The sequence below is a fragment of the Strongylocentrotus purpuratus genome, unplaced genomic scaffold (assembly GCF_000002235.5).
Source record: "Strongylocentrotus purpuratus isolate Spur 01 unplaced genomic scaffold, Spur_5.0 spur5_scaffold_2, whole genome shotgun sequence".
In the NCBI taxonomy this organism is placed as follows: Eukaryota; Metazoa; Echinodermata; class Echinoidea; order Camarodonta; family Strongylocentrotidae; genus Strongylocentrotus; species Strongylocentrotus purpuratus.
The window spans coordinates 11,472,570-11,491,563 of NW_022145605.1; the positions used below are offsets into that span (position 1 = coordinate 11,472,570).

General features: G+C 39.1%; 1 protein-coding gene across 1 annotated transcript; it reads right to left on the reverse strand.

Annotated features, from left to right (window-relative positions):
• Window positions 1-1,867: 1,867 nt before the first annotated feature.
• LOC100891600 (CUB and zona pellucida-like domain-containing protein 1) lies at window positions 1,868-13,565 on the reverse strand. The gene is made up of 10 exons (XM_030991656.1): window positions 13,195-13,565; window positions 11,103-11,486; window positions 9,840-10,214; window positions 9,145-9,543; window positions 8,268-8,648; window positions 6,204-6,379; window positions 5,430-5,830; window positions 4,318-4,417; window positions 3,136-3,325; window positions 1,868-2,083 (listed from the first exon to the last, which is right to left on the reverse strand). Exons 1-10 carry the CDS (start codon window positions 13,508-13,510, stop codon window positions 1,920-1,922), a joined length of 2,886 nt encoding a protein of 961 aa, XP_030847516.1. The 5' UTR covers window positions 13,511-13,565; the 3' UTR covers window positions 1,868-1,919.
• Between the last annotated feature and the right edge of the window lie 5,429 nt (window positions 13,566-18,994).

The following is an 18,994-nucleotide window of genomic DNA, read 5'->3' on the forward strand; positions in this document are numbered from 1 at the left end:
AAGACGTACGTATATATGTACATCGCAATCTTTACTTCTACGGTCTAAAGAAAAGTAAAACCATTATATTTTTATGCATGATAGGCAAAACAAGACAAATTGACAAATGAAGAATGCTATGTGTTTGAACTACAAATACCTACAACAACCAAATAACACAAGTCCTTTGTTACACTAAAGTTACTGTAATCAAAGCCTTTAAGAGCATTAAAACCTTTTAATATTTAAAGATAAGTTGCTGGTTTTAGTTCGAATTTATCTGTATTATGTCGGGGGAAAGTTGCTATAGCCATGACTTGTTGGACAAGCTTGAGCTTTTTTCGTGTAACATTATTGATTCGAATATGGGTAAAAGCTCTCTCCTTGGCAATGATTTCTCCGTAATTTCGGTTATTCATATTAAAATGTGGTAGAATTGCCATGACGACAGGAGGAAAACGTCATAACGGTGTGTGCTTATCAAAGGGATGCAGACTATATCAGAACACATCAGGCGAAAGACTAATAACATGTTTAAAAGACTATGACTGAAATTAAAAATACGTAAAGCTTCTACTATAATATTGCAAAATCCTCCGTCTAATATAATGATTGTAAACTTATGAAAATAGAAAGAATCGTGATCCAAGTAAGCCATGATAAATCCTGAAAACGAAAAAATATGTACAATTATCAGCTAAATTATTCATAACCTTACAAAGTTCTTGGTTTTGAAGTATGCAAAACGTTGATTTGTTTTGCTTTATGTTTCTTGAGAATGAGACATATTAAAGTTTGCGTCGTTTTCAACGAAGGCCGTAACTCAACCAGTCCACCTTTCGTTCTTGAGTTGCGAAAAACACAAAAAACATCAAATTTACAAGTATGAATAATTTAGTAGTTTACTGTATATCAACCATGAATCCCAAAGCAAAGATTAGCAAATGGATATATAACATAGTGAATGTAGAATAAATTCGAAAATGCTTAACAATAATCATAATATAGTGTAATAACTATGCAAACTTTTATTTCGTATACTTTTTTGTTGTTGGTGTATATATTGTGCAATCGCTAACAATATAGCCAGTCAGGTATCAATAAATACTTGTTAGTAGCTGGTCACACCAGCAGTCCCTGTAAGGGGAGTCCCAAATAGGCTAATGAAAGTGGTACATTGGATATACCTGTCTCCAATAGATAACATCCCATGTCAAATTAAATGCTTCACGCAATGAAATCCTCGAAATGATAACACTTACTAGACTTTGATGTCAATAATTGGCGCTCTTCACCATGTTCATTAGGCCTATAGAATGATCAATTATTAATTTAGATTAACAAAAAGTAAAGTACCATCACAACCATGATAAGGTAGATTGACAAGTCCAAGGCATACGTTTCATACCGACATCATCAAAGTTTTTTAAGGATAGCCGATGATGATGATGATGATAATAATACTACGAATAATAATTATAAGAATACTGATGATAATAATACAAATAGTTATAATAATAGTAAAATTGAAAATGATGATAATAATTATGACAATAATACTCAGGGGAAGGCTCATCGGCATCAAGGCCCTTCATGAGGGCCCTGCAATCATTATTACCCCAGCAATTGCCAGGTACCCATTTACACCTGGGTGGAAAGTGAGAAATGCAGATTAAACGCGGGAAAAAAAATCAACTCACGGGAAATTTCAATACCCTATTTTACATTTTATAGGAATCCTGATCGAATTATGTAATACGTCATCGCAATGTCCGCTCGTTGAAAAAGATGAAGGACAGAGCTACTGGAATTTCGTTAAGTTGATTTTTTTTAAAGGCTTTGCGATAGTATTATACTAACATATTAAATAGATAGAATTAGCTCCCAATTCTCATTACTCCTAGAACTCAATATTCTCTTTGATAACTGATGTTTCAACTTCATTCATCATCTTCGTTGATCTTCACTCGATGGTAGCCATGTTGGGACCTGCGACTCGCTGGTATTAGGTAGAGCACAACGGCTACCACGGCAACAATCAAACACGTGATACACGCGAGCACTCCAATCAAAATGCCTGATTCCATACTGACGGGCGAACCATCTGCAGATAAAGATGATGAATACCATGACTATGTTATCAATAATAAAAAAGAGAAGAATTAACAAAAATTATCCCCCGGTCCAAAAGCAAGGAAATAGAAATGATTTATATAAAGAACTGTGCTTACTGTCATACATAATTTTTAAAGTTTACACGACCCTTTCTGAGAAACAGCCGCTGGCTCGTTGTAAGCGTCTTGAATAAAGGAAAGAGTTTTTTAAAGGAAATTTCAAGATAAAACTTCAAATCCAAGCTAATTTCATCTATTCTTAAAACGATGTCATCATAAAGGTCGACAAGTGAAATACAAATACAACGTAAAAAGATTTGTACAAGAGAAAATGAATATAGAATACATGCAAAGTGAAATACATCATTCAAGGAATTCCTTCTTACCAGGACCCATTTAACACCTGGGTGGAGAGGGACAAATTTATATTAATATCTTGCCAAAGTGGCGGGACTCGAGTGGCGAACCACGTTTTCACTAGACAAACACGACACCTTTAAAGTTAAAGGTAATACAAAGTTTTGGTATGGGGTTATGAATTTGGTTCAAATGAACATATTGGAAGCATATACGATCCTACAATATTCCAGTGATCGTTGTCGCGGTTGAAATCGAGTCTAGAGTTATGAAATTGTAAATAATAAGCTCTTTATGTTGTATAGCTCCTTCCCAAGGTCAAGATATTAATTAAGCTATAAAAGAATGTTTCTTGACTAAAATCGACCAATTAGCTATTCCCGTTTGAAACTTATATAACATAACTACATATTCTGAGATTTTCATGGTCGCATCTACTATTGTACGGTCGTAGTCGCTATTTGAAATTAATCAAAATTTAACGGGAGCACCGGTAAATTTGTATATTTAATTTTTCTCGAGAGCAGAAGTGTTTTAGAAGCTAAATTTTCTAGTGCTTATAATACATCCACAGGGGCGTCCAAATATCCAAATATTGTAAAGAAACACTATCCACCCAATTTTCAAAATTTCTCAAAACTTTGTATTACCTTTAAGTGTTCCATTTAAACAAAAAGGAAATTACCAGAGTTGTGTGCTTCCGCGGCATTCATAGTGTGGACAGTCGACAGAGGTCCATTAGAGATTAGATGAGGGGTGGAGCTTGTTCCACGGGTGTGACGGCTACCACGTCTGAATCTAGACTTACATCCCTGGGAACACCGAGACGACGGGTCATTATCATTACAAACGAGCACCTCACAGTGAACGAAAACCTGCATGGAAAAATAAATGTAAACCAACCTCTATGACATCAATAACATTTCATTTGGTTGCGTTCATTGGTATTCAGAAGTAGTTGTAGAGGGGAGTGCGGGGTGCGGGCCCCACCCACCCTTCCCCAAACTGACAATAATGATAATGATAGAGGTGCCCCCATCAGACAGGTTCATATAACGTATCATATATCATATACTATAAGGGAGTTTACAGATAGCACATGGTACAAAAAATTAATGACCCCAAATATCCACAGATCTTTTACACATGGAGAAGTTCCACTTTGAGCATCTTAGAATAATAACTGCCAAAGTCCTAGATGTGCTTCATAAATACCTTTTGTTTGACCTCTTTAAAAGAATACTTCCACCTGCGTATCATATAATGTACGGTAGGTGCATAAATGAATAATGTTACATAATTTCATGAGCGCATATCCAGTATTCATCTCTGTGGGTTTTACCATTTTGGTACAAATGACCTTTATCTGCCCATGCGCAGATTGTATCTGTAAACTCCCTTATTATTATGAAAATCAAGACGGATGTTTGAACATAAGTCTAGTACTGGTCATGTGATCAATGCGTTGTGAAAGAAATTGTCTATAAGTTACGTAGAAAGGTTACATAATTATGTAGTACAGAAGCTTGAGGTTTGAAATCATCAAAATGACAAGTATTTAATCAATTTGTCTGAAAATGCTGAAAAGCACATGTAGTGCACTCAGAAACGAAATGGGTAGGCCTATATGGGACTACACAATGTGGTACAGAATTTTTATCCAAAATTGTCTAGCTACTTCCGGTAATATTTCGAATATGATGAGAAAACCTTTTCAAGGGCTATTTCTACTGTGATTCTTATCCAAACTGACGTGAAAATGAGACAGCTCATTGATAATAATTATTTAAGCTTTACCCAACCTTCTCCTTTAATTATTGTAAAAAAGAAATGGAAAAAAAAAAGAATGATGGCCTTATCATCCCACCTGTGGGTTTTCCTCGATGAAGGTGAAAGCGTCGATGACAAACTTGGAGAATGACGGATCAGGAGAGTACAATTTGTGCATGGTGGGATCCTCTGAGCATCTGAGATAAGGAAAGAACAACAAAACCGTCATGATAGCCGCCTATATAATACAAACCGACTGTGATCGGACCCAGCTTTGAAACTGGATGATGACGTTAAAGGTCGGTCCTAGACTTATCTGATTGATATGCGTTGGTAAAAACTTATTACATACACACAGACATGCACGCACCCACCATCACACATCCGCACACGCACAATTCTCCCGCACACGCACGCCCGCCCGCACACACCCGCCCACCCCGAATTGGAGAATTATGAGCAATTTCGTGCTATAATATGTCACGTACGATTATGGCTCTTTTCAATCAATCAAATCAATAAATAATTGCTTTTTGCTAATCAAAATATTTATAAAAAAAGAAAAATCTCTTGTTTGACCACTGAATAATGGTGCTTTTTAGCATCACTACCAATATATTCATATTCAACAGATTATGGATCTTTTAACCATGGATGAAACATACGGATGCATGTTGATATTTCGTATGAATCACGGAGTTGCACTGGTTTGTTTACTTTCCGCCGAGAGGTGAAAGGGCCTAGTTAAAACTTCACCAGATTGTGGTTCATTATGTTCATAATTATGGTTCGCGGTTCGAGTCGCAGCCGCTGCACTATTGTCATTTGACAAAACTTATATCCATTATTATGCAGATGCAGGTGTAGTAAATGGGTATCTGGTAGGAAGTTACTCCCTGAATGCTTTCAGCGTTTTATGCAGCATGGCTTACGCCAGGGTAAAAATACTCTGTAGGTGCGTTGAGCATCCTCTAGGATGGATATGAGCGCAGTATAACTTTATCTAATATGGAAAATAAATTAATTTCATTGCGGCAGCATTATGCGATAATTTCTTCATCCTTACTGATTTTGTGTATTGTTTCATCAAAACCAAAAGTCATAACAGGTGTCCCCTTGAGTTACCTCTTGCTGATATTTAAAAAAAACCTGTACAAATACGTTTCAATAAATAAATCAATGTATGAAATGAGAGAGTGATGTTGTTACCCATTGTCGAGGAAGATGTAACTCTTTGCATCGTTCGGGTACTGAGATGGCGTGGCCCAGCAGTTATCGATAAAGACAGTCAAGCCAGGCACAGATGTCAGGTTAACCGCGAAGTAAAGATGTTCTCCAAGAATGATCTCGCCTTCGTCGTCACCTGCGAACTCGTCGAAGGTCGCATCTGTGTAGCGATCGAGTCGAAGAGAAAAGTCACCGTAGCCCGTTTCATTGAACACTATCTCGCCGACCTTCGGGACGAAGGAATCACCTAGGAGACGATGGCGATCAAGCTCACATTTGACAGGGATCTTAAGGATGTTCTCACGCGTTATTTCTGTGCCTGGGATCGGTTGAGGTGTGTTGTACGTCACCACGTTAGAATAGATGATGCTGGTCTCAGTTTCCTAAATAATTATAATAACAATAATAATTATATAAAAATGAACAAATACAAAATAAAAATAATGATAATAATGATGATGATGATAACAATAACAACGATAACAATAGTAGTAGTAATGATGATAATGATAATAGCACTAATAACATCCTAGAGAATTAATCTACTTAATCTTAATCTTGCTGCCGTATGATGTTTAGATCTTCTCATCGGCTCTAGGTGGGAAAGGCTCTATTAAAAAACACAGGAAAGAAGGAATCTTAAATATTTCGAAGCTCAAAGAATGATAGGCCCGTTTAACAGATTCACCTCAGTTCTGATTGAAAAATCTCATACTAAAAAATGACGGCACAATAAATTGTGGTAATATTATTTACTTGTAATCTGGTTGAACACCTGTCGTATCTGGTGTATAGAACGATTTGAGTGGTATCATGGTTGATCCCCACACAATCGTCATTTTCGAAATGGACATCTTCTGCATTAGTTCCGTTTGATAGCATCCTTCTGTCAAGGAAAACCGTCATGGATGTGCTGTCACAGTCCAGGTTGACTTCTGTTAAAGTAAATCATTTCCAGATGGTTCTCAAAATGGGTTGTACGACGCATGCTCCTGCAACGATTAAACCTCGTCAATTTCCTTTTTATGCACTGACAGAAGGTCTTAACTTCAACCCTGGACTCGATATTATTCCTAGTCCCAACCGTACACGTCACCTAAAACCCAATTTCAACCCTAACCATATTTTACGAAATAAAGCCCGGAGCAATTGCCGCAGGAGCAAATGTCGGGTCACCAAAATATTATCAGAGAAATAGACTCTCATGAAGTGCAAACAACCGTATGACAAACCGAAGCTAACAAAAGAAAAGGCTACACCGATTTATGACTTTTGAAGTATAAGAAGCCGAAATCGATGGAACCAACAGTCTAGTGCAAATGCAGACATTTTGCTACTCAACTCTGTGAGGCAATCCTTTTTCTTTTCTCTGTCGATTCCCTAGCCCTGCACAATGGTGATCTTTTAAATATTCGTCGGTTCGAAGCCAAAATGGCGTTAACTCGAATACTTAAAAAAGTGTTAACGCCCCTCTGGCTTCAAACAGACAATGTGGTAAAATGACTGATTAGAGAACGAAAATTGTGCTGTAAAATCCACAAATTGCGAAAAACCCTCAGAACAGATTTTGTTCGTGGTCACCTACATTATATGCCCGGATAACTATCATTTTGCAACGTCAGGAAGATGGGGAGGGGGGGGGGGGCTTGGGTCTTTGTTGTAAGGTTTTCTCGGGGCTGGGTAGGGCGAGATTAACTATCATTCAATTAACCCATTGCTTACTGGAACCTGGTGGTCCCTGTGTTAAGCCTATGGGAATTAGATAATTCAGTAGCCAACGGGTTAATGATGCTTTTTATTCACATAGCATCATATGCCTGAACATGAGGTGAGGTGTTACCAATGCTCCGAGCCACTCACCAGTTGTGCCATACGACGTAGGTTGCGATGTAGCAGTTGCATTGTGATCAACATCGTGGGATATAGTTAAATGGATAACAACAGGAGAGAGAAAGAGAGAGAGAGAAAGAGGAATGAGAAAGAGAGAGAGAAGGGTGAGAAAGAGAGAGAGAGAGAGAGAGAGAAGGATGAGAAAGAGAGAGAGAGAGAGAGAAGGATGAGAAAGAGAGAGAGAGAGATGGGAGTTAATTTAAGTTAAACTACATGTTTAAAAAATTGACACCGATCGTTGATAACTTTAAAGTTATAACTCGTATCACACTAAGTTATTCACATTGTAAATTTGAAGGATGTCAAATTTAGATTATAGGTTAGATTTTATGATATTTCTGTGAATATTGTACTTAGAATCATGGTCTGAATATTTAATTAAAAATACGGAAACCACAAAATTCATAACTCAACAGTTCCAAATATGCATTGCAGTTGAAATTCTACCTCTTTTAACCCAGAGTCATGAGTCATTAAAGAATCGAGATAGCAAAGAGGTTGGAAGAAATGACAGGGCGAAGCACATTTTAGTATTGTTGGTGTTGAATTAATTACTGAAAGACACATAGATTCAGTGGCCTCATTAGTCAAAATTGAAAATCTAAGGAAATATTCAGAGTAATATTAAAATAAGAGGCCCTATTCATAAAGAAGTCATAAAAGATACTTCATTTTGTTTCTGTTTAAGCAGCAAAGATAAACCATGAAGCCGAATAAAGGCTGCTGACCGTGGTTTTCATTTTTGTTTTGGCGTACATCATTTGCCATAATTATTTTCAATCTTATGAAAAGTCAACCTGACGGATTAGCGAGTACGTGAATCTCCTCTAGCCATGTTGTGCATCCTTTATTCATTGAGAGGACTGTTTTTTTTTTATATTTCTATTTGTACGATGTTTATTTAAAGGACAATGAAGACCATTCGGCTACCTTCGAATACACAGCTCATTTCAAAACTTGCTCCTTTGCCCGAGGTCCCGCGGTTGTTGTAGTAGTGGACTGTCATGACGTTGCTGCTTGAAACCACTCCATCAGGTATGCTTGAACCAGTTGATTGTTGTATCACGGAATTAGTAGTTGTCGGGCCATCATGCACGCGAAGATACCCTTGAGAATCAAGCCAGAAGTCGTTAAAATCGATTCGAACTGCCGTTTGGCTGGGACATTCTACAAACCACGTGCACTCGTAGTAGTCGCCATTTACATCCGGGTAATCAGGGGTTGTGAGCGTGATACGACTATCTTGGTCAGTCAGTGATACAGCGCTACCACATGAAGACATCGGTTCAACCTGGTCCCAAGTTGGTTCTCCTGAATATAGCATACACCAAATATATGATAGATAAGATAATAATAGTGGTTATTAATATAGCGTTTAGTACCTATATTTCTAGGTGATTTATACAGATAGTATCCCCCCTACATTATAGGTCTATACCTATATGGCAAAACCACTATGATAAAGCACTACAGCATTTCATGAATTGAGTTGCTATTCCCTTCACATGGGTGGAAAGTGGCAAATTTAGATTAATGTCTTGCCGAGTGAATTTGAGAGAGAGAGAGAGAGAGGGGGGGGGGACAGAGAGACAGAGAGAGACAGAGAGAGAGAGAGAGAGAGAAGGTGGTAGCTGTTAATATGAAATAGTATTGTCTAAATACATTATGATTGAAAACTTATGTACCTCCGTTTATAAAAAATACCTATGCAATTTTAGTACCATTATATTTCCTGTAAACCAAAATGACCCATTGTAACGTGAAACGTGAAAATAACCCGAACAGTACTGAACTGAACATATCGAACCTGACGGAACAATGGAGGCACCAGCGAGTATTCCACGTTGCCTTGTTACGTCACTCCAGTCAACATCATTGTAGAAAAGCGTTAGACTGTTGCTGGATGACTGGATAGCTGCAGAACCTGGTGTGGAACTAGATGATATTTCGGCCAACTGATAGGTTGACGAAACGGAAGAGGCATCGTAAACCCTGAAGCGGGAGCCGGAGAAAGTGTCGAAATCATTGAAAAGCAATGAGATCCGGTATCCGTAAGGGCAGGTGAGATACCAGTAGCAGTTGTACAGGTCATTCACAACCTCGACAGGATAAGTCGGTGTTCTAAAGACAATAGATGGTGATGAACTGTCGAGGTGTACCGTTTGACCACAGGAATCAATGCCAACACTATCCCACGAAAGTTCATCTGAAAAACGAGGTAAACACATCATATTATAGGTACGTAGTTCAAAGATTAAAAAAAAATAGAATATTTTTATCAATAGAGTAAAGAAAGCTCGTTGAAGATTAATTTGGGGGATGAAGATTACTTTCGTTGGATTTTACATTATGATCTTCGAATTCCAAAAAAACCTACACTGTTTTTCCGTCAGATTCTCATTACTTAAAGCGTATCTCTCGACTTGAGTGCTTATATGAAATCAAACATGTTTAAAATCAAGTTTGTTATCGCACTGGCTACCTAAACCACTCAGGTCATACCTGTCAGTGCGACGTCCATGGCAAAACCATGACCATTTCTACTAGTCGATCGATCGTCGAAAACTACAGAGAAACCTCCTCTCGTTGAAACCACCGTAGAATCGCTGACATTACCACGAAGAGAGGAAACTGGGTAGTTCGACGATGACGATGGATAGTCGTATACATACACATCCTCGTTTTCAGTCTGGAGGTCGTGTATACTCATTTCGACTTGCTTGCCCGAGGGACTTCTGACGTACCACCAGCAGTCGATGGTAACATCTGATGCCGAATTTCGATTGTACAAAGGAGTGGTTGTTGTGACCCTTGGTGTACTTGTACTCAAAGGAATCACTCCGCCACAGAAACCCGACACCTCCGAGGGCATTGCATCTGAAGGTTGACAATAAAGAACAAAATGAAGAGCACTTCTTCGAATGGTCATGAGAGCGCACGGAACTAAGAGTGATGGAAAGTAAACCTAATCGATTATAATGCTGCTAATTATTGTTCATTAGCTGCGTGTATAGGCTAGGGAGGTATTTCTTTGGATTTCTTTCCACCTGTCTTCTCAAAGTATGAAGCATATAATGCTACAATTGTCTCTGTCCGGTCATCCTTTATACTACATTACATATTACATTATTTGTGTGTATTATGTTCATATCTCATCTACAATAGCATGTAGAGATATAAAGTAATGTTCATTTGAGATGCTGTGATGGTTCTATTATTATTTTATCATGTAAATACTATTGTAAAAATATTGTACAATTCAGCCCTTGGGCTGCGATACATCATTATTATGATATCAGAACGAAAGCGTAATAAATCTTTCTGTTAATGAGAACTAAAACTAATGCCTTTTTTACGAACCATTATGCACTATATGAACATGATGGTCCCCTGTCCGATCACGTATCCACTACGTTATAGCACATCTATATTGATTATTATATGGGAAAAGCATTTTGTTTAATAGCCTGGTCTGCACTGAATAAAGAAAAATGGGGAGAAGGATGAATTGCAGAGTAAATCTCATACATGTATTACTTAAAAGCAAAGAGATCCCATCCCATCCCCATGTCTTGTTTTGATGAAAATACACTGGAAACACAAGTATAGACACCTTAAAGGGTAAAAGAGATGTCAGGAGGAGGAAACATATTTGCTTCAACTAACAACCACGCATATCTTTCTTGTATCATCAGTTTAACTTTATCTACCAGCTCATCTAAAATGTAACATGTTATTAACGTTGGATTTTCCTTTCTTTCATACCTAGAATCCTCGCTTCGAACAGGACTCCTGGGCCGTTATAACCAGAGCTGGAATCGTAGTAACGCACTAGCACTCCGCCCCGTGACGACAAGACAGTAGCAGGCGATTCCAGGCGTCCGGACAAGTAAGATACCCGGTAACTAGAACTACTGGAAGTCGGATGGTCATAAATGTATATGTATTCAGAACTGCCTGTCTCTAGATCAAGTACTGTCAGTTGGACCTGTTTTCCTGAAGGACTTGTAATATACCACCGACACTCCATCCTAACATTAGATGTAGACAGCTGATAGTAGTACGGGGTGGAGAAGGTAGCATTTGGTGAAGACTGTGTCAGTGGAATCGTACCTCCGCATGAAGCCGCGCTCGAATAATATGGTGTGTCTAGAAAACGAACATGTTTATAACATACTCAGTAACTCAGGTAAACTCAACAGACCATTTTCAACACCATGAAAGTAGGCCTATACAGTGCGTCCCAGAAAAAAACGAAACCGAGAACTATCGATGTTTTATCATAACTTACTCACAATTATGATTAATAAATGACACATATTTGGAAAGCTTAGATCCTCCTCTTATTTTGATGCAACTCATATGATGCATATTTCACGCATGAGTGATTAAAAGCAATTTGAAGAAAGGAAACCAAAAAGTCATTTGGCGGGCGATATCTGAATTTCAAGGGGAAAATCACATTCCTAGAAAGTTCAATTTCTGCCCTTTCGTATGACCACTCAATCAGGAAAAATGAGCCAGGAATACCGAAGTTCTGTTTGTTTAAAGTAATGCTTGCATTTCCATAATTTGATCAAACGAGTTCGTTTTCACTGGCTACCTGCCGTAGCTTCAAACACTAGTTGACAAATTAAAGACTTAACTCCGTTTCGTTGAAGATCAGCCATGCATCAGGTCTTTCGTCTTCTTTATGAATGGCTGATCGTCAATGAAACGGAGTTAAGTCTTTTGTCAACTCTGTTCATTGCTACGGCAGGCAGCCAGTGAAAACGAACTCGTTTGAATTATGGAAATGCAAGCATTACTTTAAACAAACAGAACTTTGTAATTCCTGGCTCATTTTTCCTGATTGAGGTGTCATATGAAACGGCAGATATTGAACTTTCCAGAAATGTGATTTTCCCCTTGAAATTCAGATATCGCCCGCCAAATGACTATTTGGTTTCTTCTCTTCAAATTGCTTTTAATCACTCATGCGTGAAATATGCATCATATGAGTTGTATCAAACAAAAGAGGAGGATCTAAGCTTTCCAAATATGTGTCATTTATTAATTATAATTGTGATTAACTTATGATAAACCATCGATAATTCTCGGTTTCGTTTTCTGGGACGCACTGTATAATCATTGCATCTCGATAGATGGATTGCAAATTGCTTACATAAGTTGTTTGAGAGGTCGGGTAACATTATGGAATGCCCTACCTAGCAAACACGTAGGCCTAATATAGTATTGTGCATTCTGACTTTGAAATACAATCATTCGTAACAGTTGAATGAATTCTTAACGAGGCAAGTAACAAATACGAAGGCCTATGCATTAAATTTGATTCCGTTACGAACATGATCTACTGTGCGCATAACATAATATGCATTTGCCACAGTCAGGCGCATCGGGAGGAGGGGAAGGAGGAAGATCGGAGGGGAAAGATAGCTACGACTCATCCCTCCAAAATTAGAACAATAATAGTTTTCCGGGGAACGGACGAGATTCTTTCAAAATCATCTTCCCCCCCCACCCCCTCCACAGAGAGATCTGGGATATACACTGATATAGGGCCCGTGGGATTCGAGTGGGGTAAATTTAAGACAGAGAAAAATCAATTGTTATCTGTTTTTGCAATCAAAATCAATCCTTCAATCCCCCCCCCCCCCCAAAAAAAAAAAAAAAAAAAAAAAATTCGTCTCGGAAGTAGTCGATGATGCATGGAAGGGAAGAGGGACGCCCGAAGAAAAGAAAAAGTCGATGCATATCCTTTTTGACATGATGGAGGAAGAAGCTGTGATTGTAAAGAGTATTATGAAAAGTTTACGTGATAGAAATGCATGAATATATTTAGAGCCTCCAACTTTACCTCTCAGACTGAACTCTGCAAGGAAGCCTCTTCCATTGTTCCCAGAGTAGCTGTCAGTGTATTGTACTGTCCATCCACCACGTGAGGAAACCACAGGTGATATATCCACGTCAATGTCTCCACCTGTAGAGGAAATTTGGTAGCTGGTAGAGGATGGGTAGTCATAGAGATAAACATATTGATTTGGATTGTCAATGTCCAACCATGTCAGATGAACCTCCTGTCCCGAGGGAGCCTGTACATACCAGTAGCAGCTCACATAAGCAGTTGACGAGGGTTGGTAGTAGTATGGGGAGTTGAGTGTAAATTCTGGCATCGAGTTGCTCAGCCCAATTGTCCCTCCGCACGATCTTGGGCCCACTACCGAAGTTCCGTCTAGATCAAGAAGAGAACCGTAATGTAAACAATCATAATAAATGTATAAGAATAATAGCGACATGTATAATGCGCATATCCCAGGGAATGCGCAAGGCGTCGATCCATAGAGCACTATTATTATTCTGGCTTTAGCCAAGCTGCCCTATACGCTAAAGCATTCAATGAATAACTATACACCGGATATGTTATCCGGTATATAGTTATGTTCTATACTGCTCTTGGTGGAGAGCGGCAAATCTAGATTAATGAACGTTTGTCTTTTAATACGCATGGTTAAACTTTGTTTAAAGGATGATGATGATTTTGAAATCATTATCATCAACATTCTTATTATCAATGTCATTGTGGCTCTTGGTGTTTTCATCATAATCAGTATCGTGTGTAGTATACTATCGAAATTATTACCTGTAAGTGAGACGTTGGCTAGGAACCCTCTTCCACTAGTACCAGAGTTCTCGTCTAGCACAAACGTGATGCCTCCTCGAGTAGACACGAAAGGTGACAGGTCTGGGTCAACGTTGCCTCGGAAGTAAGATACCTGGTAACTTGTTGAAGATGGGTAATCGTACACACGCACGTAATCATTCGATGTATCAATATCAAGCCATTCAAGCTGCACCTGTTTACCTGCCGGACTAGTCACATACCAATAGCAGTCTGCTTCTCCACTAACCGACTGTTGACTGTAGTAGTACGGGGAGTTGAAGACGAAGTACTCTTGATAATGATCCAGTTCTACCCTACCACCACACGTCTGTTGCCCAACAACTGGGTATTCATCTGCAGAGATATTTTGCATAACAAAATCAGGGGCGATGTAGGCAAAAAGATTGATTAATTTGTTTTGCTTTTTAGGAAAAAATCTGAACATCATCCTGAACATCATTCTGAACATCATTCCGTTATACTTTTCTCCGTCGGCAAAGTTTGTCTGACACCCATTTATCCCATTCAAATATGCTGGCGACGGTCCTGAAGAAAATCAATGTACCTTTGAAAGTAAAGTAGATTGTGATGGATTAAAGCCCCACTGTACTACTTGTAGCTACTGTCTCCCTCTATATAGAAAACAATGCCTAATCAGTGACCGTTGGTCCCCCGTGATCCTCTTTTCTTATGTTAATTGAGAGCTGAGTTGATGAGATAGCCACCTGTGTTGTCTAATCCCTCCTGGACAAACTAGTACAGGCGGGATTTAAGGTGGAAGCTAATTTGTTAAGAAAAAGATATTTAAGATATTATTTTAAAGATTGTTATCTGATGTCAAACTATTTGTCGGCCGTGCTGTCGTTTCTTTTTCCAATTTATAAATCATGCCTTTTTTCATGAAATTAGATTCATTAAAGGAAGATATTTTGCGAGCAACAGTATGAATACGTTCATATTACCAATGCATCGATCTTATTGCTATTAAAGAACATAATCGCGAAGATTTTAAGAAATCAACTCAAGGGTAATTTCAATACCGTATTGTATGACCCATGTTACAATTACATAGTACATTAATGTTTGCACATTTTAGCAGATGATGGACGAGGATATTGAAATTGCTTTAGGTTGATTTTTCGGAAGTCTTAGCGATCGTATCAAAGTTTTGAAGAATTTCATTTTAAATATAGTTCTTAAAAATGACTTTTTGTTCAGACCGAATGCTCGATGCGGTCTTCCAGAAATACCCTACCGGGCACGGTTATGTCTCCACAGACTGCTCGTATGAACACCTTTCTAACGGGGTGAGTATGAGTAGGGTCTCAGTTCTAAAGGGAGACCGTTTTGTTAAATAATATTTTAATTTCATTCTATTTCCACTCTTAAATAAAAGTTCACCTGTAATGCTTATTGTAAAAAGTAGACCGACTCCTCCATAGGTCCCACTGAAATAGAAGTATAGTGTTCCTGCGTTATGAGAGAAAACCCTATCTTCAGGCATGATAGATGGACTCGAGAAACTAGATACTATTCCACTTGTGCTAGTACTATCGTAGACATGGAAATCTCCTGCATTAAGCTGATGGAACTCGACCTTTACACGTCTTCCGACTGGACCAGTAACAAACCAGTAGTTGTACATCCTTCCAACGACGTACGTAGAAGTGACATTCATAGACTGCACGGTCAGCGATGTCGTATTTTCATTCAGTTCAATGACTCCACCGGATGATGGGAGGACACCGGCATCGTTATGTCTCAGTTCATCTAGTATGAAAAATGATACGAAACACGAAAGAAACATAACAGAGAAGAAATGATGCATGTCGCTTGCTATAATAATTCGTCTGGTAATGCTCTTCCTTGCAACGCGGATTCTATCTAGTCGTTTATATTTATAAGAAATCTACATTAATTTGGATATATACGTATCGGCGCCGATTTGGGCCATATACTTCCTTCTGTTAGCATTTGTTTAAGTATTGGCCAAAAATAGGCAGGGGAATAACTTTGGGCTACGACGAAGGTCGGCAATATTATGTAAATTCGAGAATTTGAAGATTCAAGTAATGTCTTATTTCTTGTCGACAATTCATATTTTTCTTAAACCCTATATAAACAGGAATATAAATCTGGAAAATGGCATATGTTGGGCTTATTCTGATAAATCGACTTTCAAAAACTTCTCACTCGCTTTGCTTGCTCATATCATACTGCAGTTTAATCGGGACCAGCTTCCTGCTATTGGAACATTATGGATCCCGAATTAGAGAAGTATTTACCTATGTAGCTGACTCTCACGCCGAAATAGGAATCCGACATAGAGTAGTAAGCGTCGAAAAAGACACGGGCACTGGAATCAGATATAACTGGGTATGGGGCTCCATCGCTTCTCCCATAAGCATAGAATATTTGTCTTCCTCTTGAATCATATATCTTCAGATATTCATTGTTATCAAGCAATTGCCAATCATAGAACTCCACCACAATCATCGTGTTGGGCGGACTATTGATGTACCAGGTACAGTAGGCAGGCCCACCAGACGGATAGGAGTTGGTGACGTTGAAGTGAGATATCGGAGAAGTCTGGTCGAGATTGATAGTTCCTCCGCACTCTCCTGGAATGGCTCCTTCGATTGACAACTCTTCTGCATGGAAAGATGAAGGAAAGATGAAAGAAAGATGAGTGAATGGGCATCCATAGTGAAGGTAAAAACCATAAAGTAATACTTGATAACCTTCTAGGCATCCAATAAGAAATACAACTTTGTGTTTGATTTTGAACGATAGACAAAAGTACTCGCACTACATGTCTATTACAAAGACCTGGGACCTGTCTCATAAACAGTTGTGAATAGTCACAACTATGGTCACAAAGGTTCGTATGAACGATGCGTTCGTAAGAATCTCCCTGTTTTCCATGATCTTCCCGAATTTCCATGGCCTGAAAATCGTTCGTAGCGGTTCGTAATGGCGTTTGTGACCGAGGCTTAAACGAGCCTTAAGTTGGCAATAAAAAAATACACATTATAACCATATTATTGTACGCAATAGGACCCAAAGTTTAGTACCTTGTAGAGTTGCTTGCAGGGTCACCGAAGTCTCTTGGTGGATGTCGTTTGATGTTGTGGGTAGTTTACACGTGAGTCCACGACCACTTGATATGAAACTGCTCTCGTGACGCCCACCGAGTTGGATGCCTTGGTCATTATCAGTCTCGATCCCGAGTCCGTCATAGACGATGAAGGGTTCAGTCATGGGCTCCAAAGCCTCCACGTCCAGCCGAATGGTCGTACCGGGTGGACCGCGGAAATACCAAAAGCATTCTTTTGTGGCATCGACGTCAGCCCCTCCGAGACGGTAATGCTCGTCTGTGATTTGGGCAGTGGGTTGGTCCGCGTCCAGAAGGATGACTTCCCCGCATGGAGTTGGGTCTCCACCGTCTATAGTGATGAGCAAGAAATAACAACAAATTATACACACTATCAGGAATATGAAATTGTTCATTTTGTCTCAATATTTCGCTCTCTTTACAATAAAATCATTTCTTTTCTCACCTCAGGGATTTCATGAAGATAACGTTAAATTTGTTAATCATTTTGTTATTTAAAAGTCAAATATGATTTCATTCAGACGGGCTTAACATGATGTAACTTTTTACATTGAACACGATAGTTGACGGCAGGCGCGTACGCACCTGTGTGTATTTTGGAGCAACCCCCCCCCCCCAGGGCCCTGGGAACGATTTTTTTTACAGGGGCTGCTGAGATATATACTGCGAAATTTTCGCAACGACTCAGCCAGCCGTTGACTGAGCGCGGGGGGGGGGGGGTGGAGAGGACATATATATATATAAAATTAAAAAAAAATAAAAAAATAAAAAAATAAAAAATCTCTTTGAGGGATACATTTTATCGGATTTTGTGAAAGTAACGTTATAATTTTTTTCTTTCTAATCATCATTTGTGCCTGTCGGCTGTTTTGTAAACGAAGCATATAATGATATACATTAAATATATCAAACCAAAAAAATTTGCAGGGGGTGATGTGCCCCCCCCCTGGAAAAATTCCGGGGGTGCTGCAGCACCCCCAGCACCCCCACTTCCCAGGGCCATGAACCCCCCCCCCCCGTTGTCATTTTTTTTAAAAAAATAAAATAAAAAAAATATGCCATTGGCTGACCTTAACGAGATGACCTTACCCCCCCCCCCCCAACAGAACAAAAAGACAATTTTTCAAATTTCGAGATCAAAAAAAAAAAGGTGTCCTCTTACCCCCACCCCCCCCCTATTTTTTGTCTTTTGTGTTACCTTCAATTTCCTTTGAATGTCATCTGACACAGAGGCGGCCTCGGGGGGGGGGGGGAGAGGGCAGGGGGCACAGCGCCCTCACTTTATCAAGTACACCAAAAGTGCCCCTTTTTACATATTTACATAGGAAAAGTGACCGTTTATTTACTTTGAAAAGTGCCCCTGCCCTTTTCACCGCTTATTAGTGCCCCTTTTCCTTCGACAAGTTCCCATTTTCCATTGCAATAAATGTTCATATTCCATTCTCATAAGTGCCCTTTTTAATCTCTAGTAAATGCCTCTTTTCAGGAACGAGAAGTGCACCTTTTCACTTGTGATAAGTGCCCCCTTCACCTCTGATAACTGTCCTATTAAAATTTGAGAGGTGCCCCTTTTACTTTGACAAGTGCCTCATTTTCTTTGTAAGAAGTGCTCGTTCCCCTTTTAATAACTACCTTTTTAACTCAGATAAGCGCACATTTTTATTTTCACATGTGCCCCTTTTCCTTATGACTATTGCCCCCATTAAAACAAAGAGCCCCTTCTCCTTCTCATAAATGCCTCTTATCATCTCTGGTAAATGCCCCCTTTCAGGTAAAAGTAGTTACTCCTTTTTTACGTGAGATAAGTGCTCCCTTCACGTCTGATAATTGCCCGGCCCTATTCAGATGCTCGTTTTACTTTGGCAAGTGCCCCTTCCCCTC

Coding starts and splice junctions, on each gene's coding strand:
- LOC100891600 (XM_030991656.1), bottom strand. CDS start 13,510: ATGCCAGAATTTACACTCAACTCCCCATACTACTACCAACCCTCGTCA. Junction 5,831..6,203: donor GGTGTTCAACCAGATTACAA/GTAAATAATATT, acceptor ATAATTATTTAG/GAAACTGAGACCAGCATCAT. Junction 3,326..4,317: donor TCATCGAGGAAAACCCACAG/GTGGGATGATAA, acceptor TTTTCCATGCAG/GTTTTCGTTCACTGTGAGGT.